The sequence below is a fragment of the Tursiops truncatus genome, chromosome 3 (assembly GCF_011762595.2).
Source record: "Tursiops truncatus isolate mTurTru1 chromosome 3, mTurTru1.mat.Y, whole genome shotgun sequence".
NCBI classification, from domain to species: Eukaryota; Metazoa; Chordata; class Mammalia; order Artiodactyla; family Delphinidae; genus Tursiops; species Tursiops truncatus.
The window spans coordinates 162,273,779-162,293,600 of NC_047036.1; the positions used below are offsets into that span (position 1 = coordinate 162,273,779).

The following is a 19,822-nucleotide window of genomic DNA, read 5'->3' on the forward strand; positions in this document are numbered from 1 at the left end:
AGCACCACCTGGATCCCTCCTGAGGAGCTGAGTTAGCATCCCCAGAAACGGACTAACTGAGGGGCTTCAGGGTCCTGACCATCTCTGGATTGAATCCACCTTCCTGGTGGCGTCTTCCATTGTTGGAGGAGTGCATGTTGTATGCTTGTTACTGGGGAGGCGATGGGGGGGGTGTGAACCTAATTCCCAAGTACCCAACAGATGTGCCCCCAAAATCCCCTGAAGGAAGACTCCACTCTCAAGGAACCACTGCTCCCCAATTTCTCAAGCACTAACATTTCAGAGACCTCCTTTGGTCTGATACCCTCATGCACACACACCCCTCCTGTCACTCCAAGATCCACACCTAAAACCCACTGAAAAGCTAAAACGTGGGTACGTAGGTGAATCAGATCTCGAAGATTTGGCAACTGGGTGAAGAAAAGCACTTTTGTCGCTCACTGGGCAAACATTAGTGGAGTGCCTACTGTGCGCCAGGCGTGATGGGGTGGCAGTGGTGGGTAGCATGATGGATATAGGTCTTATGGCCTCAGGGAGCTTGCTTTTCACTGCCGAGTGGCAGGACCAAAGCACCCCCCAACCAGAGACCCCCTTCTCCCACACTGGAGACCCCCCTCCCTTGCTAGACCTCAAACCAGGGCAGGAACAGAGCTACAAATGACATCCTCACCCTTTCTCATTTCTCTGACTGGCACTTAAGGCTACCACTTCCTCTACTTTCTACACATCCACAATCCTTTATGCTAAACCCTCGAGGCCAGACGTGCTCTGGAGCTTAGAACTTGGTGGGTTTTTTTTTTTTTTTTTTTTGCGGTACGCAGGCCTCTCACTGTCGTGGCCTCTCCCTTTGCAGAGCACAGGCTCCAGACGCGCAGGCTCAGCGGCCATGGCTCACAGACCCAGCCGCTCCGCGGCATGTGGGATCCTCCCGGACCGGGGCACGAACCCGTGTCCCCTGCAACGACAGGCGGAGTCTCAACCACTGCGCCACCAGGGAAGCCCAGAACTTGGTGTCTTTAAAGGGATCACAGGGATGGGAATGTAAAATGGCACAAGCATTTTGGAAAACAGTTTGGCGGTCTCTTATAAACACATACTTACCACATAACCCAGCAATCCTACTCCTGGGTATTTATTTCCCCAAGAGAAATAAAATGTACGTTCCCAAAGTTCCCACTAAAATCCATCCACCAATGTTTACCTCAGCTCTATTCATAATCGCCCAACCTGGAAACACCCCAAATCTCCTGGGAAGTGGATGAACAGTCTCCAGTCCAGGCGTCCCATAGAATATTACTCAGCACTCAAAAGAATGAGCTACCGATACACACACAGCCACATGAATGGATCTCAAAGGCTGCGTGAAAGAAGCCAGAATCCGAAGACTACATACGATATGATTCTATGTATACGACCTCCTAGAAAAGGCGAAACTATAAGGATGGAGAACAGATCAGTGCTTGCAAGGCACTTGGGTAGGGGGGTGCTGACTCAAATGGTCACTAGGGGATATTGTGGGGTAATGGAACGGTTCCACATTTTGATTTGGGTGGTGGCTACATGCCTGCATGCATTTGTCAAACTCTGAGAACTTTACGCTTAAAAGGGTGAATTTTGCTGTAAGTAATTTATACCGCAATAAACCCGGTCTTTGAGAAAAAGGAAAAAAAAGATAACAGGATGCATCTATGATGTGACCTGGATACTCCAAGTGTAACTCGTGTACTAGCAGCATGGGCAACCCTTAGAGACTTGTTGGAAAAGCAGCATCCCAGACCCCACCCCAAACCTGCTGGACCAGAGTCATCATTTTAACAAGGCAATCCTCACACTCGGGAAAGTTTGCAAAGTGCTACCACGTATACGTAACACTCCCACTGGGTCTGCCGGAGCAGCATCCCATGCTCAAGCGTATCTACTGTTTCCTCAGTGAAATACACCAAAATGCACACCACGTGGGATAAATTTAAGACTGTAACTTAAGCATATAAATTTGCGTCAGTTCAAGGTAGTTTTTTAACCCCTACATGAGCTGATCTTTCGGTTTTCAGAGCTTTTTAGATTTGGGGATTGCGGAGGAGGAATCGCACCTTTGCAGCGACGGGCGGTGGGGTGGGGGGGACCCAAGGGAAAAAAACCATGCTAATTCCTACTTCCCAGAGTTTTGCCCTTCTGGAAGTACCTGCCACGCTGATCTAGTAGAAGAATTATACAGTCATTCTTTCCTGCCCTTCTAGCACAAGCTAATTTTCAGGGTGGGCCAAGACTCTGATGAGGTGAGTGAGGGGTTGAGTGCCAATCAGCCAGTGTCCGTGGGTTACCTGATGTGATGGGACTCTGGGTTTCTTGTGAAGAGTCCTGAAAACAAGGGTATGAAAGCCCGGAATCCTGCAAGCACTTCAGGAGAAGGAGCGTGACAACACAGACCTGAGTCCGCGGCCCAAATTCCTACACCACGCTCAGCGCAAGATCTGCTGGCATCAGCAGGACTGGGGGAAGATGACATTCACATTGGCGCTTGGTAGCGCGTCAGAAGGAGCAAGCGGCATTAAGTGGGGGCTCTAGGAAGGTTGACAGATGCGCCTTATTGAGCTGACAGATTTGAGCTCTTCAGAAGCCATCGTCAGAGGCCGTCACGGCCATATTTAAATCAGACTTCCAGTCGAGGAGAACACGGAACCAAGGTGTGTGATCCAGACAGCTTTGCTGCCTGGAATCCTTCAAGAGTGCAAAGCACCGATGGAAATCTGAACATCAAAGATTTCCATTTGGGTCTCCTGACTTAGAGAAAAATGAAATTCATGAGAACCCCTGAATTCTCACTGATGGCTTCAAGCTTGAGCTCCCGAGGAAAGTGGGGTGCAGAAGGGGAAGGAATCACAGTGGCAAAGTGCCTGTGACCATGGGGAATGCAAGGTTGCACCCTCCCTCCACCAGCGTACCATGCTGGAATCTGCATTTGGAAGTAACACTCTTAGGCCCTCAGAGCACGCAGCCAAGTTCACGGAACGGCCACTGACTGACTCCTCCCCGTGACGGTGAAGAACCTGCTTTGCCCACTCACCTGCAACCCTCAGTAAATGCCATTTCCAAATACATGTTCCGCGACATGCACATCAAAGAACGGCAGTGGCAATTCCACTCCTAGGTATAAACTCAAGAGAAACGCCTCCCCAGAAAGTTCAACCAAAGACATGCGCAATCTGGAGATCACTCAAATGGCCCTCAACTGTGGAACGGAGAAGTATGTTGTGGGAGAGTCAAACAATAAAATATCACACAGCGATGAGAAGGAACAACCCACAACGACCCACAGTGACACGGAGGCATCTCACAGACAGATTGTTGAGGAAAAAAAAAAAAAAAAAAGCCCGGCACAGAAGAACACGGCCTCTGACTCCATTTACAGGAGGCTCAAAAGGAGGCCAAATGAACCCATGGGGTCAGAAGTCGGGGTAGCGGTAACCCTTATCGGGGGGAGTAACTGGGAGGGGGCAGGAGGGGACTTTCTGGGGAGCTGGTTACGTTCTTTTCCTTGACCTGGGTGCCAGTGGCATGAATGTTCACTTAACTAATCTGGACTTGAGTTGTATACTTTCCCATGTGCGTATATATATACATTAGACTTTATTTTAAAAGTTCTAGGGCTTCCCTGGTGGCGCCGTGGTTGAGAGTCCGCCTGCCGATGCAGGGGACACGGGTTCATGCCCCGGTCCGGGAGGATCCCACATGCCGCAGAGCGGCTGGGCCCGTGAGCCATGGCCGCTGAGCCTGCGCGTCCAGAGCCTGTGCTCCGCAACGGGAGAGGCCACAACAGTGAGAGGCCCTGAAAAAGTTCTAAATAAGTACTTCAACACTTTTCTTTAATGGCAGAAATATTTAGATACTCAAGTCCATGTTCTCCCCTGGTACCCTGACTCCTTGGTGTTTCCACACTCCATTTCTTTGCATTGGCCCAAATTGCCCTTATCTAGCCCCCCATCTCTCTGTCCCCTCCCCTCTCATCACCTCCCCCCCCCCCCAGAGAAAGCTCAGTCCTGGATGACTCTGGTTGGTGACAGATCGGGGGATGGAAAGCTTTCCCTTTGAGAGTGGGGCTATAGAATGTGTTTGCTGCCTCAGGCCAAAGAGAGAAAAAAAACTGGCTGCAAAAAGCAAAATGCACAAACTCATCACAAAGCTCCCAAGAGCAAGAAAGCCAAAGAAAACCTCTAAAGGACTGAGTGCTACCAGTTCACCTGCATCCCTCTCTTAAGATCCCTCCTTCCGAGGGACTGTTGCCATCCCTTCCCTCCCCAACAGCCCTCTGATCAGGATTCAGGCTGGACCGGGGTGAGCTAAGGACACATTAGGATTCCCACCTTCTTCCTTTCCTCCTAGTAGACTCCAAATCCAGGCTCCAGAAGGCGATCTAAAGCCATTTTCAACACGGAAACCTGTCAGCCCAGTGAATCCCTCCTGGACACCCCTGAGTTATCTGATCTTGCGCACGTTGACACATTGCCATTCTCCATGCCTCCCCCCACTCCTCCAGGGATTGGGGGGAGACAGGCAGAGTGATTACGAGACCCCTGAGCATTTCAACAGATAATCACAAGGTTGAAACTTAGGAGGCAAAGACTTGGCTCCTGCCTTGGGCACCAATCAAAATGACATCGTGGTTAGGGGTACACCCCTCCAAAAAGACAGCAGCTGAACCTCTTAATTTTCACCACCCTAGAAGCAGACTGCCCACACACACTCCAAAACCTCAGAGGCCTCTGTTACAGTTTCCGGACCCAGCAGCCAAAATCCTGCTCAATTCTGGTCCCCCCTAAAAGTGAATCCACCAGCCAACGTGTTCCTCAAATAAGCAAGCCCAGGACCACCTGGGGCTCAGCCCTGTTGAGTATATACCTGTCAAAACCATACACAAAAAGGATGGGGGCTCATCAGTGAAGCCCACGGGCCCAACCAGCCCCATTCGTTTTTTTACTCCGAGGGCAGCCAGTTGGAACCGAGCCGAGGAGCGGCACATTTGGGCACGGCACGGTGGCCAGTCAGCCTGGGAAGCAGGGTTCGTCCCCCTACTTGGAATCTGGGTCATGCTTAGATAACTGCTAGAAAGCCCGACTAATTACCCATCCTTGCCTCCCTACATCTCAACAGATGTTAAGCCCTCCTCAAGGTTTATTTCAAGCAGGCACGAATTTAAAGAAACACAAGGGGATCCGGATTTTGGTAGCATCTCAGCAGAGGAAAATGTGTACTCCACTTTCTTCCTCTGGGTCTTCAATTTAAAAAAAAAAAAAGTCATTTACCTGCCCAAGATGTCCACATGGATGCTGACTCTCCTGGTGTCCCCTCCCGGGTCTCTAGGGTGGAAGAAGCAGATTCCAACCCAAGGCCTAACACGGCAGCCTAGGAAGGACCCAGCACCTCATTTTCTCTTGTCCTATCTTTCTTATTGAAGTAGCCCATCCTGGGTCTTCCAGGTCAGGGCCCCAGATGGGGCAAATGGGATGTTTTCTACACCTCAAAAGATGATGAGGTCCCTAATCAGTGGGTGGAAGGAAATGGAACCTGCAGACGTGGGGAATAATAAAATGCCCCCCATCCCTTCCTGGCCAGCGGTCCATCCCGAGATATTAATTCTGGTCAGTGCTGGCCCCTCAGTGTGAAGACCACATGCTCTCCCACTGGCTCTTGGCCCTGGGAACCCCTAGGCACCCTCCTTGAGGGCAGCCCCCAACCTCGGGCAAGCAGGGGTGGAGAGGCCTGAGAGCTGGGACTGGGCTCCAGCTCTGGAGGCAACCGTGGATTCCGGCGAGGGGCGGCTAAGGAAACCCAGCCAAGGACCCCATGCTTCCTCTGCCCTGGGCAGAGTGCTCAGGCCCCGGCCTGGTCTACGCTCATTCGGGGAGAACTCTGACCCATCCGGAACTGGCTCTAAAGGCCCCTGTACGACCCCAGGGCCCAGCACTCATTCTGAAATCGGTCCTTGGGCGGAATCCACTCCCCCGGCGCCCACAACCCCAAGCCTCCACGGTACCTCAACCCAGCTCGGGGTGGAGAGATGCTCCACACTCCTCCCCGGTGCCCCCTCTCCCAGCCCCTGGAAGACCACCCCCCCCCCGCCTCCCATCAACCCCCGGGTCTCTCCCAGCCTGGAAGAGGGGAAGCGAGGGAGGAGGGGGAGGCGCAGTTGCCGGGGTTTGGGCAAAGGATATGGCCATTCGGTGATCTTTTTGGCGTATTTTCTCACCACGTTGTCCTCGCTGAAGAGGAATAGAGACCGGTTGACCGTGAGGCAGTTCTGTCGGACGGGGATGGGGTTGTACAGGGCCATGGTCCGCGCTCTCTGCGCCATTGATTGCTTGTACATCCTTTGCGCCCCGGGCTGCCCGCCCTGCCGGCTGCCCCCGGCTCCTCGCCCGCCTCCGGCGCCCACGACCACCCCGGCGGCTGCCCCGGAGCCTCCTCCCCCGTAGCGGGCCGGCATCTCGTCTCCGAAGCGGGCCATTCTGCAAAGAGCAAAGGGCTCCGGGTTACGCTGCGGCGAACGATGCGGAAGACGCCGCAGCCGCCGCCGCCGCCGCCGATGCTGATGCTGATGCTGCCGGGGCTGTGAAGACGGCGGCTGGAGCTGCGACTGCGGAGACGCTCCACGGCCCAGCCCATCGGGCGGCGGCGGCTCGGCGCCTCGGGTCGGGGGCTCACAAGGCGGCTGCCCGGCCCCAGCCGGGGATAGCAGCTCGGGACATCTTCCTGGCTGACCCCAGAGAAGGAGGGGCTGGAGGAGGGGGCGGGGGCGGGGCGCGGGGGCCGGGGAGGGGGGGAGGGGAGAGGGAAGCAAGGCAAAAAATAACCGAGGAAGGAATCCAGGCAATCCCCAGTCCACCCACTCCGGAAGGAAAAAAAAAAAAAAAAAACACAGTTAAAAAAAAAAAACGCACACCCCCTTTAAGACTCGAACGGTTTGCAAAGGACGCCCCCCGGGACGCAGTGGAAGCTTCAAATTCCTCCGAGGTCCGGGTCAGGCTGGCATCTTGCAAAAGGAGTGCGCTCGGCTCTTTAAAAACATTTTTTGTTAAAAAAATAAAAATAAAACCCAAGTCTTTGCTGGGGGGTGGGGGGAAGGCAGCCCCCCAAATTTAAAAATCCCCCTTTCTGTTTTGCTTGAGTTCCTAGACCTTAAAAATGCTGGAAGATCTGTAGCCAAATAAATGAAATTAAATTAAAATTAAGAGTATTAAGGAAAGAAGGGGAGGGGGGAGGGAAACGCTCCGAAGGGCTCTTAAGGAGTCTTGAAGCCGCAGGGTCCGGGTGTTGTTTTTTTTTTTTTTCTTCCTGAATCACCAGCGGCTGCCTCTTCTGCTCACGAAGGAGTGTGAGTGTGCGTGTGCGCGCAGCGTTTCGCTCAACCGTGCCTCATCTTGGGGTTAAATTGCAGCAATGAAATCCTGAAAATTCCCAACAGGAGGAAAAAAAAAACCAAGAGAAAGAGGGAGAGAGGTATGCGCCGTTCGTTTAGCCACTCAATAGCTGCTCCCGGATGCTGCAATGCCTAGCGTCCATCGCCCCCCCCCCCCCCCCCCCCAATGCCTCCTCTTCCTTCTCTAGGTTTTGCTAAAATAAGACTGATGTGGAGGGGTGGGGGGAAGAGGAAGTAAGCGTGGGGGGGGGGGCGTGGGGGGGGAAATGGGCGCAAAGGTCTGAACCACTGGCCAGCGAGGCTCCAAAGAGGAGCGATTGATGAGTTTAACGGGAGAAAGACCCACCCAAAGTGTCGGCACATGATGGCCCGCGACCAATCGCGGAGGCGCGAAGGGACCTGTCTCAGCGGAGTTTTGTGGGGGAGAGAGGGGAGAGCCGGATGGTCGGGAGGCAAGGGGGAAGTTGGGACGACAGATTCCTCCTCCCTTGGGAGGAAACCTTGCTTTTCAGCGGGTTCCATTTCGGTTGCAGACAGCCGGACGCTCCCAGCACTTTGCAAGGAGAAGGAGGGAGGAAGAAAGGAAGAAACTTAAAGGTAGAAAAGGAAGGAGATTCGAGTCTAGAGGTGCAGTGAGTCCTCTACACAAATTTGCTCTATTTAGCAAAAGACAAATTTTAAAAACTGGGAGAATGGTTTGGTGGTACTTCTGTGAAAGTTTCAAATCGGCCCTGCAAGCTGGAATGAAAGATTGACCCCCATCGTCGGAAAAACCCCAGAGGTGGCAAATCTTAACTGCCAGGGGCGGATAACTAACCAGGTCCTACTTGGCTGGATAAAGCTTCTGGCGTATATATGTTGCATGGTGTTCGCTTCTCTCCAGAGCCACTACAGTTTTATTTCCCATTCCCCTTTTTGTATTGTGAAAGTGAAAACACACAGGAAAATACTCAAAGCATAAATGTACAGTGTAAGAATTTGCTGTGAAACTAGCACTCATGGAACTAACACCCAGGTCCAGAGCTGGCTCCCCGGAAACACACATGTGCCCAATTCCCTCAGCAATAATCACATCCTGACTTTATGGTATTAATAGCCTTGCTATTCTTTATACTTCTACTACTTTATTGTGCATTCCTAAACAATACAGTTCCACTTTGCATCTTTTTGGATTTTATATGAATATAAGCATCCGTATATATTCTATGATGTTTGCTTTCTTTGGTTCAACATTATGTCTTTAACAGAGAACAGACTTGTGGCTGCCAAGGTGGCAGGGGAGGGGTGGGAGAGGGATGGATTGGGAGTTTGGGATTAGCAGATGCAAACAATTACATAGAGAATGGATAAACAACAAGGTATCCCTGTTGTTTATCCAAGGAATATAGCACAGGGAGCTATATTCAATATCTTGTGATAAACCATCATGGAAAATAATATAAAAAAGAATGTATATATGTGTATAACTGAATCATTTTGCTGTACAGCAGAAATTAACACAACACTGTAAACCAACTGTACTTCAATAAAATAAAATTGAAAAAAACATTATGTCTCTAAGATTCATCCGCTGTTGTCACATGTCGCTGCGATTGATTCGCTTTCACTGCTGTATGGTATTTCAATAAAAGAGTAAGCCACTATCTGTTTATCCATTATCTTGTTGATGGACATCGAAGTTGTTTCCAGTTGAGGCTCTTAGACATTCCTGCCTTGAATGATCCTGGCACCTATAAATATGCATTTCTGTAGGAATAGCCTTAAGTGTGAAATTTCTGGGTCACAAGGTAGCATATCAAAGGTTTGTAAGATGTCACCAAACTGTCGTCCAAAGTGGATGTACCAAGAAACTGTCGAATTTTTGCAAAAGCAATATATTGACTAGAAGGTAGGGGTGATAGAGAGGAAGGGGAAGAGGATGAAGAAGACAAATATTTTTTCAAGGCTTAGCTGGTTGACTCCTATTTAATGTCCTCCCCCATCAGTATATGAGTTCATTTGAAACATACTAGAAAAGATGATATGTCTTTACATATATTCCCCATTCTGTGCCTACGGGTAAGCCTTTACAGGTCACCTGTAGCACTTTTAAGATTTCCTAACTTGTCAAGGTATGGACAAAATGATTAAACCAAGAGTGATCAGAGTTGCAAGGAAATGGGATGTGTAGGATTCTCAATAAATATTAATGATTTTTGTACTTGATGTTTCAGATTTCAAAGGCAAATGACAGTTAATATGAATCAAGAAGTAATCCCACGTTCATGGATACGAACAGCCAGTCATATAAGAAGGCTGCCTTGTGCAAAGTGAACTTACACATAACTTGTTACGATGGACTTTCCCAAGAAGACAGTTGAGTTTCATATAGCATAAGCATCACCTACAGAGATTTCTAAAGACCCAGAGCTTTTCAGAAAAGAGTAACCTCTCACTGAGAAAGTCCTCACCGAGATAAAGCATCTACAAGTCTTCATAGAAGCCCCACTTTACAAGTGAAAACATTGAGGCTGAGAGAGATTTTAAAACATGCCCAGGTCACTGACATGGATCTGAAACTCCTTCTGACTCTGTTGGGTGGAAGTAATTGGATACAAACACTTTGGGAAACTGATCATTTCTTCCAATGCTGGACCCTGTGAATACCCTGTGACCCGGCATCAGCGCTCCTAGGTACAAACCCAGGAGGAATGAGGACATAGGTCCACTAAAAGACACTCCCTGGAACGTGAACAGCATCATATTCATACTAGTTAAAAATTGGAAACTTCCCAAATATCTATCGATAGCAGAACAGATCAATACTCTGTGGAGCACTTGCACAGAGAGCCTTCCGCAGCAACGAGAATGGACGATCAGAAGCTACACACAAGTGCACGGATGAAACTCACAAACACGATTTTGTATCAAAGAAGCCAGGCATACGATAGAACGTGGTGTGTAATTTTTGTTATATAAACTTCAAAATGGGCAAAATGAATCTATGCTTTAGAAGTTGAAGTAGCCATCACCCTTGAGGGTAGAGGAGTAATTGGCACAAGGGGGGGGAAGCTTCTAGAATCTTCTCGATTGAAGTGGTAATTATACAGGTGAGTTCACTTTGTAAAAGTTGTGCCTTTTGAAAGTTTTCATTGAGCTGTGCACCTATAAGTTGTGCAGTTTTCTGGGTGTTCTCTACTTCAACAGAAAATGTTTGTAATGCTTCTGAATGTAGATCCCAGGTAGCACCACTTGTCACAGTGATCTGTGATAATTCTCCTTGTGGACTTTAACCATGAAGTCTCTACAACAAACTCTGGCCGCCTTTTTACCAGACGACAAAGAAAATCTTCCAAGACACCCTAACCCAAGCCTAGACAGCAGACAAGCTGGCTGTATGTCAGAAATGCCTGCAAAGTGTTGTCAAAATTCTGATTCCTGGGCCCTCCCTTTCCCCTGATTTTCATTCAGCAAGTCAGTGGGGGTACATCCAGGTTTGCTAATCACTGCTCTGGAAGGGACAAACTTATTATCCCTATCTTGGCATTCTCTAAAGTTATCAATCGTGATGGTGTTGGCATTTTTGGTGGAACAGTTTTTGCTGTTTGAGTCTGTCTGGTGCATTGTGGGTTGTTGAGCACCCCTGGCGTATGCCCACTGGGGGTCAGTAGCACTCTCAGTCTTGTGAAAAGCAAAGATACCCACACATATTTCCAAATGCCCCCTGTCAAGGTGGCAGAAGAATCTATGCTTTCTTCTCACCAAATGGCATTCCCAAAGCTTGCTTAACCTTGAAGTTTGACATGTTGGAGTTCCTCTCTCTTTCCTCAGAATCTTCCAAAGTCTTCCAACCCTCTCAATTGCTCTACTTCCCTTTTCTGGAAAGAAATCAACTCGCGCACCCTAAAGTGTGACAGGGACCCAGGTGCGTTATCCTAATGGATTCACTTTACAGAGAATGAAACATTTATATAGCCAAAGGAATGAATCCCTAATATTGGAATCTTACATATCACCTAGCAGATGGAAATGGATGGGCAAGAAATCTTCATAGGCTCCTCAAATGACTGCAGTAGGTAGTTCCTTGCCTCTTTCCACCATTAATCCAAATTAGTAATGTTGATCAGGTAGAAAGATTTAGAATCTCATTAACATTGCAGACAGAAGCAGTTTAACAAGAGGCCTCCAGAAATCAGTCTCAGCCATTGGTTCTAATCTTTAACACATCTGCCAGCTGGAGACTTAATTTATCAATCAGCAGTAGCACTACCATACTGGCTCTGAGAATTATATTCAATTGAACAGGGCTAGCAACTCTGAAATAAATGCCCCAAATAAATAGCTGCAAATCACATTCATTTGGCTGCTAAAACAATGAACAAATAATCCAGTCATTTTGAGTTGCAAGAATGGATCAGCCAAAAGACATTTGGTCTCTGCCTTCTAGTCTGGATACCCATTGAGAATGAGTACCAAGATCTTTGGGAGATGGAGGGTATAAACAACAAAAACCAAATCTGATAATCCAGATATTTGCAGATCATGATGTAGGCACTCAAGCGTGAATCCGGAGATGGACTGTGGCTGTCACTCCAGGCATAATATTGCACAGCAGTATGTGCCCTGCAAATTTCCAAAACCAAATGAGACAGAGTCACATTCTGGATGCAGACCTGGGTAAAAATCCTAGCTCTAATACTTCCTAGCTGTGTGCTCTCGGAAAAGTGCTTAGCCTCTCTGAGCCTCAGTTTTTTTATGTAAAATAGAGACGTGACTCCTTACCCCACAGATTGCTGTAAGGATTAATTAAGATCAAGCAGGTAAGCATGCACAATGACTAGTATATAATAAGCAAACAAGAATGATGGTAGGGGGACTTCCCTGGTGGCGCAGTGGTTAGGAATCCGCCTGCCAATGCAGGGGACATGGGTTCGAGCCCTGGTCTGGGAAGATTCCACATACCATGGAGCAGCTAGGCCCGTGCACCACAGCTACTGAAGCCCGCATGCCTAGAGCCCGTGCTCTGCAACAAGAGAAGCCACTGCAATGAGAAGCCTGCGCACCACAAAGAAGAGTAGCCCCTGCTCGACGCAACTAGAGAAAGCCCGAGCACAGCAACAGAGACCCGGTGCAACAACAACAACAAAAAATTTTTAATATGATGGTAAATAGATTTTTTAAAAATCACCAGAGTCTGGAGAGATATTTCATGTTCATGGATAGGAAGACTCAATATTGATAAAGGACTGTTATCCAAAATATAAAAAGAACTCTTAAAACTCAATAATAAGAACAAACCTGATAATTAAATGAGCCAAAGACCTTAACAGACACCTTGCCAAAGAAAATATACAGATGGCAAATAAGCATATGAAAAAGATTCTCCACGTGATATGTCATTAAGAAAATGCAAACTAAAACAACAATGAGATACCACTACACACCTATTAGAATGGCCAAAATACAAAACACTGACACCACCAAATGCTGGTGAGGTTGTGGAGCAACAAGAACTCTCATTCATTGCTGGTGGGAATGCAAAATGGTACAGCCACTTTGCAAGACTGTTTATTGGTTTCTTGCAAAACTAAACTTACTCTTATCATAAGATCCAGCAATAGCGCTACTTGGTATTTACCCAAAGGAGTTGAAAACTATGTCCACACAAAAACCTGCACACAGTTGTTTATAGCAGCGTCATTCGTAACTGCCAAAACTTGGAAGTAACAAACATGTCCTTCAGTAAATGAATGGATAAACTCTGGTACATTCAGACAAAGAATATTATTCAGTGCTAAAAGACATGAGTTATCCAAGCCATGAAACTTAAATGCAAATTACTAAGAGAAAGAAGCCAATGTGAAGAGGCTATATACTGTATGATTCCAACTATATGACACTCTGGAAAAGGCAAAACTATGGAGATGGTAAAAAGATCAGTGGTTGTCAGGGGTTAGGGTAGAGGGAGGGATGAGTAGGCAGAGCATAGGGGGTTTTTAGGGCAGTAAAATTACTCTGTATGAGACTATAATGGTGGATACATGTCATTAGACATTTGTCCAAATCATAGAATGTACAACACCAAGAGTGAACCCTAATGTAAACTATGGACTTTGGTTGTAATGTGTCCATGTAGGTTCATCAGTTGTAACCAATTCACCACTCTGAAAGGGATGTTGATAATGGAGAGGCTATGCATGTGTTGGGACAGGTACACTTGTTAAAACTGAGAAACCAACATTGGTACAACGCTATTAACTAAACTGCACACTTTTTTCAGATTTCACTGGTTTTCCCACTAATATCCTTTTGTTTCAGGATCCCATCCAGGATACTACATTCTTTTGAGTCACCTTTTCTCCGTAGTCCCTCTGGTCCACGACAGTTTCTTTTCTTGTTTCTCACAATTTTGATTATTTTTAGGAATACTGGTCAGGTATTTTTTAGAATGTTTCTCAATTTGGGTTTGCCTGCTGTTTTCTCATGATTAAAATTTGATGATGGATTTGGGGGAAGAAGACCACAGAGGTGAAATGCCATCCTCATTGCATCATATCAGCAAGCCATGACATCCATATGACTTAGCACTATGATGTTGACCTTGATCACTTGGTTAAAACAATGCCTACCAGCTTTCTCCACTGTTGAGTTACTATTTTTCCCTTTGTCTACTCTACTCTTTGGAAATGAGTCACTAAGCCCACCCCACACTAGTTAGGAGAGGGGAGAAGATTAAGCTCCATCTCCTGGAGGGAAGAGGATCTACATATATTCTTTTTGTTGTTGAAGTATAGTTGATTTACAGTATCGTGTTAGTTTCAGGTGTACAGCACAGTGATTCAGTTATATATATATATAACTGAATATATATATATATGTTTCTTATATAAAAGAAGCATATATATATTCTTCTTCAGATTCTTTTCCCTTACAGGTTATTACAAAATATTGAGTGTAGTTCCCTGTGCTACGCAATAGGTCCTTGTTGATTATCTATCTTATATATAGTAATGTGTATATGTTAATCCCAACCTCCTAATGTATCCCTCCCTCCTACCTTCCTTTCCCCTTTGGTAACCATAATTTTGTTTTCTATGTCTGTGAGTCTGTTTCTGTTTTGGAAATAAATTCATTTGTACTTTTTCTTTAGATTCCACATATAAGTGATATCAAATGATATTTGTCTTTCTCTGTCTGACTTACTTCACTTAGTATGATAACCTCTAGGTTCATCCATGTTGCTGCAAATGGCACTATGTCATTATTTTATATGACTGAGTAATATCCCATTGTATACACGCACCACATCTTCTTTATCCATTCAGCTGTCGATGGGCATTTAGGTTGCTTCCATGTCTTGGCTATTGTAAATAGTGCTGCAATGAAAATTGGGGTGCATGTATCTTTTCGAATTATGGTCTTCTCTGGGTATATGACCAGGAGTGGGATTGCAGGATCATGTGGTAGCTCTCTATTCTTTAGAATACTTTGTAAGGGAAATTTGTCTCTTCTCCCTTATTCATTTACTTAATCTTTTATTTATAACAGTACAGATTCATATATTTATTTTATTCTTTGGATTACCCACGCAAACTATATTATTTATTTTGTTGCTTGAAATGTTCCCTTTGGCCCTTGGGAGCTCCTTCAGACTGATTCTTGTGTTCCTTTGATGTGCTCTCATTTTTTTTAGCTTCCTTACTTTCTGGCACCGTAAGAGGCTCCAGGATCATCCTTCACTGCCCTGCCCTAGAATTAGCCATTTCTCTAAGGATTCCTGGTTGCTTTCATTGGAGTATGGTATTTAATGATCTCAGGGCTGGGTGCAATATTGCATTTTTAGTTTTTATTTTGGTAGAAGTTGTATATGCAGGCAATTTGGCAATCACCATAAAACTTACAAGGACTCTTATGGATAAAAGTGCAAGGAGTAACAGATTTATATAGTTACTCCCCACGCACAATTGTTCATTTCGATGGTAAATATAGTAACTGTAGAGTGGAGTGCCCTGGTAGATAAGCAAGTGATCAAAAATAGCACACCAGGGCTTCCCTGGTGGCGCAGTGATTGAGAGTCCGCCTGCCGATGCAGGGGACACGGGTTTGTGCCCCGGTCCGGGAAGATCCCACATGCCACGGAGCAGCTGGGCCCGTGAGCCATGGCCGCTGAGCCTGCGCGTCCAGAGCCTGTGCTCCGCAATGGAAGAGGCCACAACAGTGAGAGGCCCGCGTAGCCCCCCACCAAAAAAAAATTAGCACACCAGTAATGGGGCAAATTGACATCACATGCCTCTTGGTGTGATGTACCAAGAAGGATACAACATGACTTCTGGGGACTTCGTGCCACGATTGTTATCATTTGAATAAATTGAATTCCATAATGTTCAAAATAAGGGGCATTCTACAAAACAACTTGCCTGTATTCTTTGAAAGTGTTAATGTCAGGAAGTTCAAATAAAGACCGAGAAACTTCTCCAGGTTAAGGGAGACATGGCGACCGAATCCAACAAGAGAGCCAGAATCTTCTTTTGCTATAAAGGATGTTATTGGGACAGTTGGTGACATCTGAATAAGGTCTGTAGATTAGATAATAATAGCGTACCAATGCTAATTTCCTGATTTTGATCGTTGTGCTGTGTTATATAAGAAAATGCCCTTCAGAAAACATTGAAGTATATAAGGTTAAAGGGCCATCATATCTATAAATTATTCTCAATGGCTCAAGGGTGGTGGGTAGACAGAGAATAAAGTGGAAGGAGTAAATGTTAACATTTGGAGAACCTGGATGAACAATATACAGGAACTCTTAGTTCTGTTCTTACAACACTTTGGTAAGTCTGAAATTTTGTCAAAATAAAAAGTTAAAATAAATAAACAAGTGGCTACAAAAACGTTACATATATACAAGTTTCACTCATTCCTTCATTTTGTTGAGCACCTGCTATATGCCAAGTGATTTTTCCGAGCACAGAACAAGACAGACAAAAATCCCCACAGTTGTGGAGCTGGATGGAAACAGGAAAAAAATGGAATAAAGACAGAAATGCATAGTTTGTCAGATGGTGTTAAGTGCTAAGGAGAAGAACAAAGCAGGAGAGGGGAATAGAGAGTGCAGCCACTAGGAATTAAGAGTCAAATAGATCTTTGGGGTGTGTTATACAAAGCAGTGCAGACAGTACATACTATTAGCTCTCAATAAAAACATGTCAATTAAATATCACTTAAATTCTGATCTCTAAATGTAGAAGGCAGCTTCTTACAAGGCTTCCAATGATTCTTGCCTTTTGGTGTTCACACCCTTATGTAACAACCTCCCCTTGAAAGTGGGTGGGACCTTTTTAAAATCTTTGCCTTTTTAAAAATTAAAAAAAATTTTAATACAATTTTTAAATGTTACTTTCCATTTACAGTTATTACAAAATAGTGGCTATTTCCCCCCGTGTTGTACAATACATCCTTGAGCCTATCTTACACCCAATAGTTTGTACCTCTCACTCCCCACCCCTATATTGCCCCTCCCTCCTCCCAACTGGTAACCACTAGTTTGTTCCACTGTATCTGTGAACCTAGTGACTCACTTTTAAAAAAAATTTTATTGAGGTATAGTTGATTTATTTGGCTGCGTTGGGTCTTCGTTGCTGCACGCGGGCTTTCTCTAGTTGCTGCGAGTGGGGGGCTACTCTTTGTTGTGGTGCATGGGCTTCCCACTGCAGTAGCTTCTCTTGCTGTGAAGCACGGGCTCTAGGCACACAGGCTTCAGTAGTTGTGGCATGTGGGCCCAGTAGTTGTGGCTCTCAGTCTCTAGAGTGCAGGCTCAGTAGTTGTGGCGCATGGGCTTAGTTGCTCTGCAGCATGTGGGATCTTCCCGGACCAGGGCTTGAACCCGTGTCCCCTGCATTGGCAGGTGGATTCTTAACCACTGTGCCACCAGGGAAGTCCATGACTCATTTTAATGAATAAAAGATGAAAGAGTGATTGGATGGCACTTTTGAGATCAAGTTACAAAAAGACTGGTTTGCACATTGCATGCCCTCTCTATCTCTCTCTTTATTGCTTACTCTGAGGAAAGCCAGGTTCAATGTTGTGAGCTGCCTTACGGAGAGTCCCACGTGGCAAAGAGCCAAGAGCAGCCTCCAAGAAACATCTAGTGAGGAACAGAGACCCTCAGCCCTACAGCCCATGAGAAACTGAATTCTTCCAACAGTCACATGTTTAAACTTGGGAGGGAACTCTTCCCCAGTTAAGCCTTCAGATGAGAATGAAGTCCCCATTGACACCTTGCTGGCAGCCTCATGAGAGACCCTGAAACAGAGGACCCAAATAAGCTGCACAGAAACTATAGGTTCCTGACCCACAGAAACTATAGGTAATAAACGATTGTTTTTAAAGCTGCTAAGATTTAGGTAATTGGTTACACAGCAAGAGGTAACTATTACATTACGTCTCCATATTTCTCCTCCTAAAATAAAATAGCTGTTTTTCTCCTTCTGGATCCCCCCAAAAGACTTATTCTCTGAGAGAGGCATTATAGATGTTCACCAAATATTTCCCTTTCTCTGTATTCAGGCACATGGTAAGATGGCATTCCCCGGTCCCCTGGTGTTTGCTGAGGCCATGTGACTAGTTCTGGCCAATTAGCTCTCAGTGGGAATGAAGTGGGTGCTTCCAAGTCGGAGCATTTAGTTGTCAGTGCAAATCTCTCGAGAGCTGCAGTGACTAGCCGCATGTGACTCTTATAATTAAACAAAATTGAAAACCTGGTCCATAGTTGTACAAGCCACATTTCTAGAACTCAAAAGCCACATGTGGGGGCTTCCCTGGTGGCGCAGTGGTTGAGAGTCCGCCTGCCGATGCAGGGGACGCGCGTTCGTGCCCCGGTCCGGGAAGATCCCACATGCCGCGGAGCGGCTGGGACCGTGAACCATGGCCGCTGAGCCTGCGCGTCCGGAGCCTGTGCTCCGCAACGGGAGAGGCCACAACAGTGAGAGGCCCGCGTACCGCAAAAAAAAAAAAAAAAAAGCCACATGTGTCTAGCGGCCCCATTATGCAGACAGCACAAATCAAGAACGTTTCCATCACCCTCCTACACTGTTGGTGGGAATGTAAATTGGTACAACCACTATGGAGAACACTATGGAGGTTCCTTAAAAAACTAAAAATAGAGCTACCGTATGATCCAGCAACCCCACTCCTGGACATATATGCAGAAAAGAGGAAAACTCTAATTTGAAAAGATACGTGCACCCCAATGTTCACGGCAGCACTATCTACAATAGCCAAGACATGGAAACAACCAAAGTGTCCATCAACAAACAACTGGTTTCAGAAGATCTGGTGTATATACATACCATGGAATATTACTCAGCCATAAAAAGAATGAAATATTGCCATTTCCAGCAACGTGGATGGACCTAGAGATTATCATACTAAGTGAAGTAAGTCAGGCAGAGGAAGACAAATACTGTATGATATCACCTGTATGTGGACTCTAAAAAATAATACAAATGAATCTATATCCAAAACAGAAACAGACTCACAGACATAGAAAACAAACGTATGGTTACCAAAGGGGAAAGGGAGGCGGGGAGGGATAATTAGGAGTTTGGGATTGACAGGTACAAACTACTCCACATAAAATAGAGAAGCAACAAGGATTTACTGTACGAACAGAGGGAACTATATTCAATAACTTGTAATAACTTAGAATGGAAAATAATCTGAAAAATATATATATATAAAACTGAATCATTTTGCTGTACACCTGAAACTAACACAATATTGTAAATTAACTGCACTTCAATTAAAAAAGGAAGGAACGTTTGCTGGAAAGTTCTACTGGGCAGCTTTGCTCTGGAGCGTTCTTTCGCACAGGAGCAAGCAGAGCTTCGGATGGTGACTACTCTTTAAGGTTGGGCCCCAGAGTGAGTAGAACGTGGAGCACAGCCCCAGTTTGAACCGTGAGGTTGTGCCGGGTGAGTAAGAAAGCAACATCTGTCGTTTTAAAGCCACGGGACTTGGGGGTTGTAAACTGTAGCATGCCATTCACAGACTTCAGCAAATCTCTTTACCGGCATCTGCCTTAAAATGACTGTAGCTATAATTCTGATGCCCACTTCGTAACCCAATTACCCTTTCGAGGACTTCTGACCTCTAAAATGAAAAGAGAATAATTTTCTGTTGTTGTAAGCTACCTAGTTTTTAGTAATTTAAAAAAAATTTTTTTATTGGAGTATAGTTGATTTACAATGTTGTGTTAGTTTTGTGCTGTACAGCAAAGTGAATCAGTTACACATATACATACATCCACTCTTTTTTAGATTCTTTTCCCATATAGGTCATTACAGAGTATTGAGTAGAGTTCCCTGTGCTCTACAGTAGGTCCTTATTAGTTATCTATGTTACATATAGTAGTGCGTATATGTCAATCCC

General features: G+C 45.9%; 1 protein-coding gene across 7 annotated transcripts in view; it reads right to left on the minus strand.

The window, feature by feature from the left end:
* Positions 1 to 19,822, minus strand: part of CACNA1A (calcium voltage-gated channel subunit alpha1 A) — a 322,020-nt gene that overhangs the window by 231,440 nt on the left and 70,758 nt on the right. For 6 of the 7 annotated variants that reach the window (XM_073803167.1, XM_073803170.1, XM_073803169.1 and 3 more), the window contains exon 2: positions 6,210 to 6,503. The exons of the other annotated variant lie outside the window; for it this stretch is intronic. In XM_073803167.1, coding sequence (XP_073659268.1) covers positions 6,210 to 6,503 — 294 coding nt within the window. The remainder of the gene's footprint in view (positions 1 to 6,209; positions 6,504 to 19,822) is intronic. 7 annotated transcript variants of the gene reach the window in all.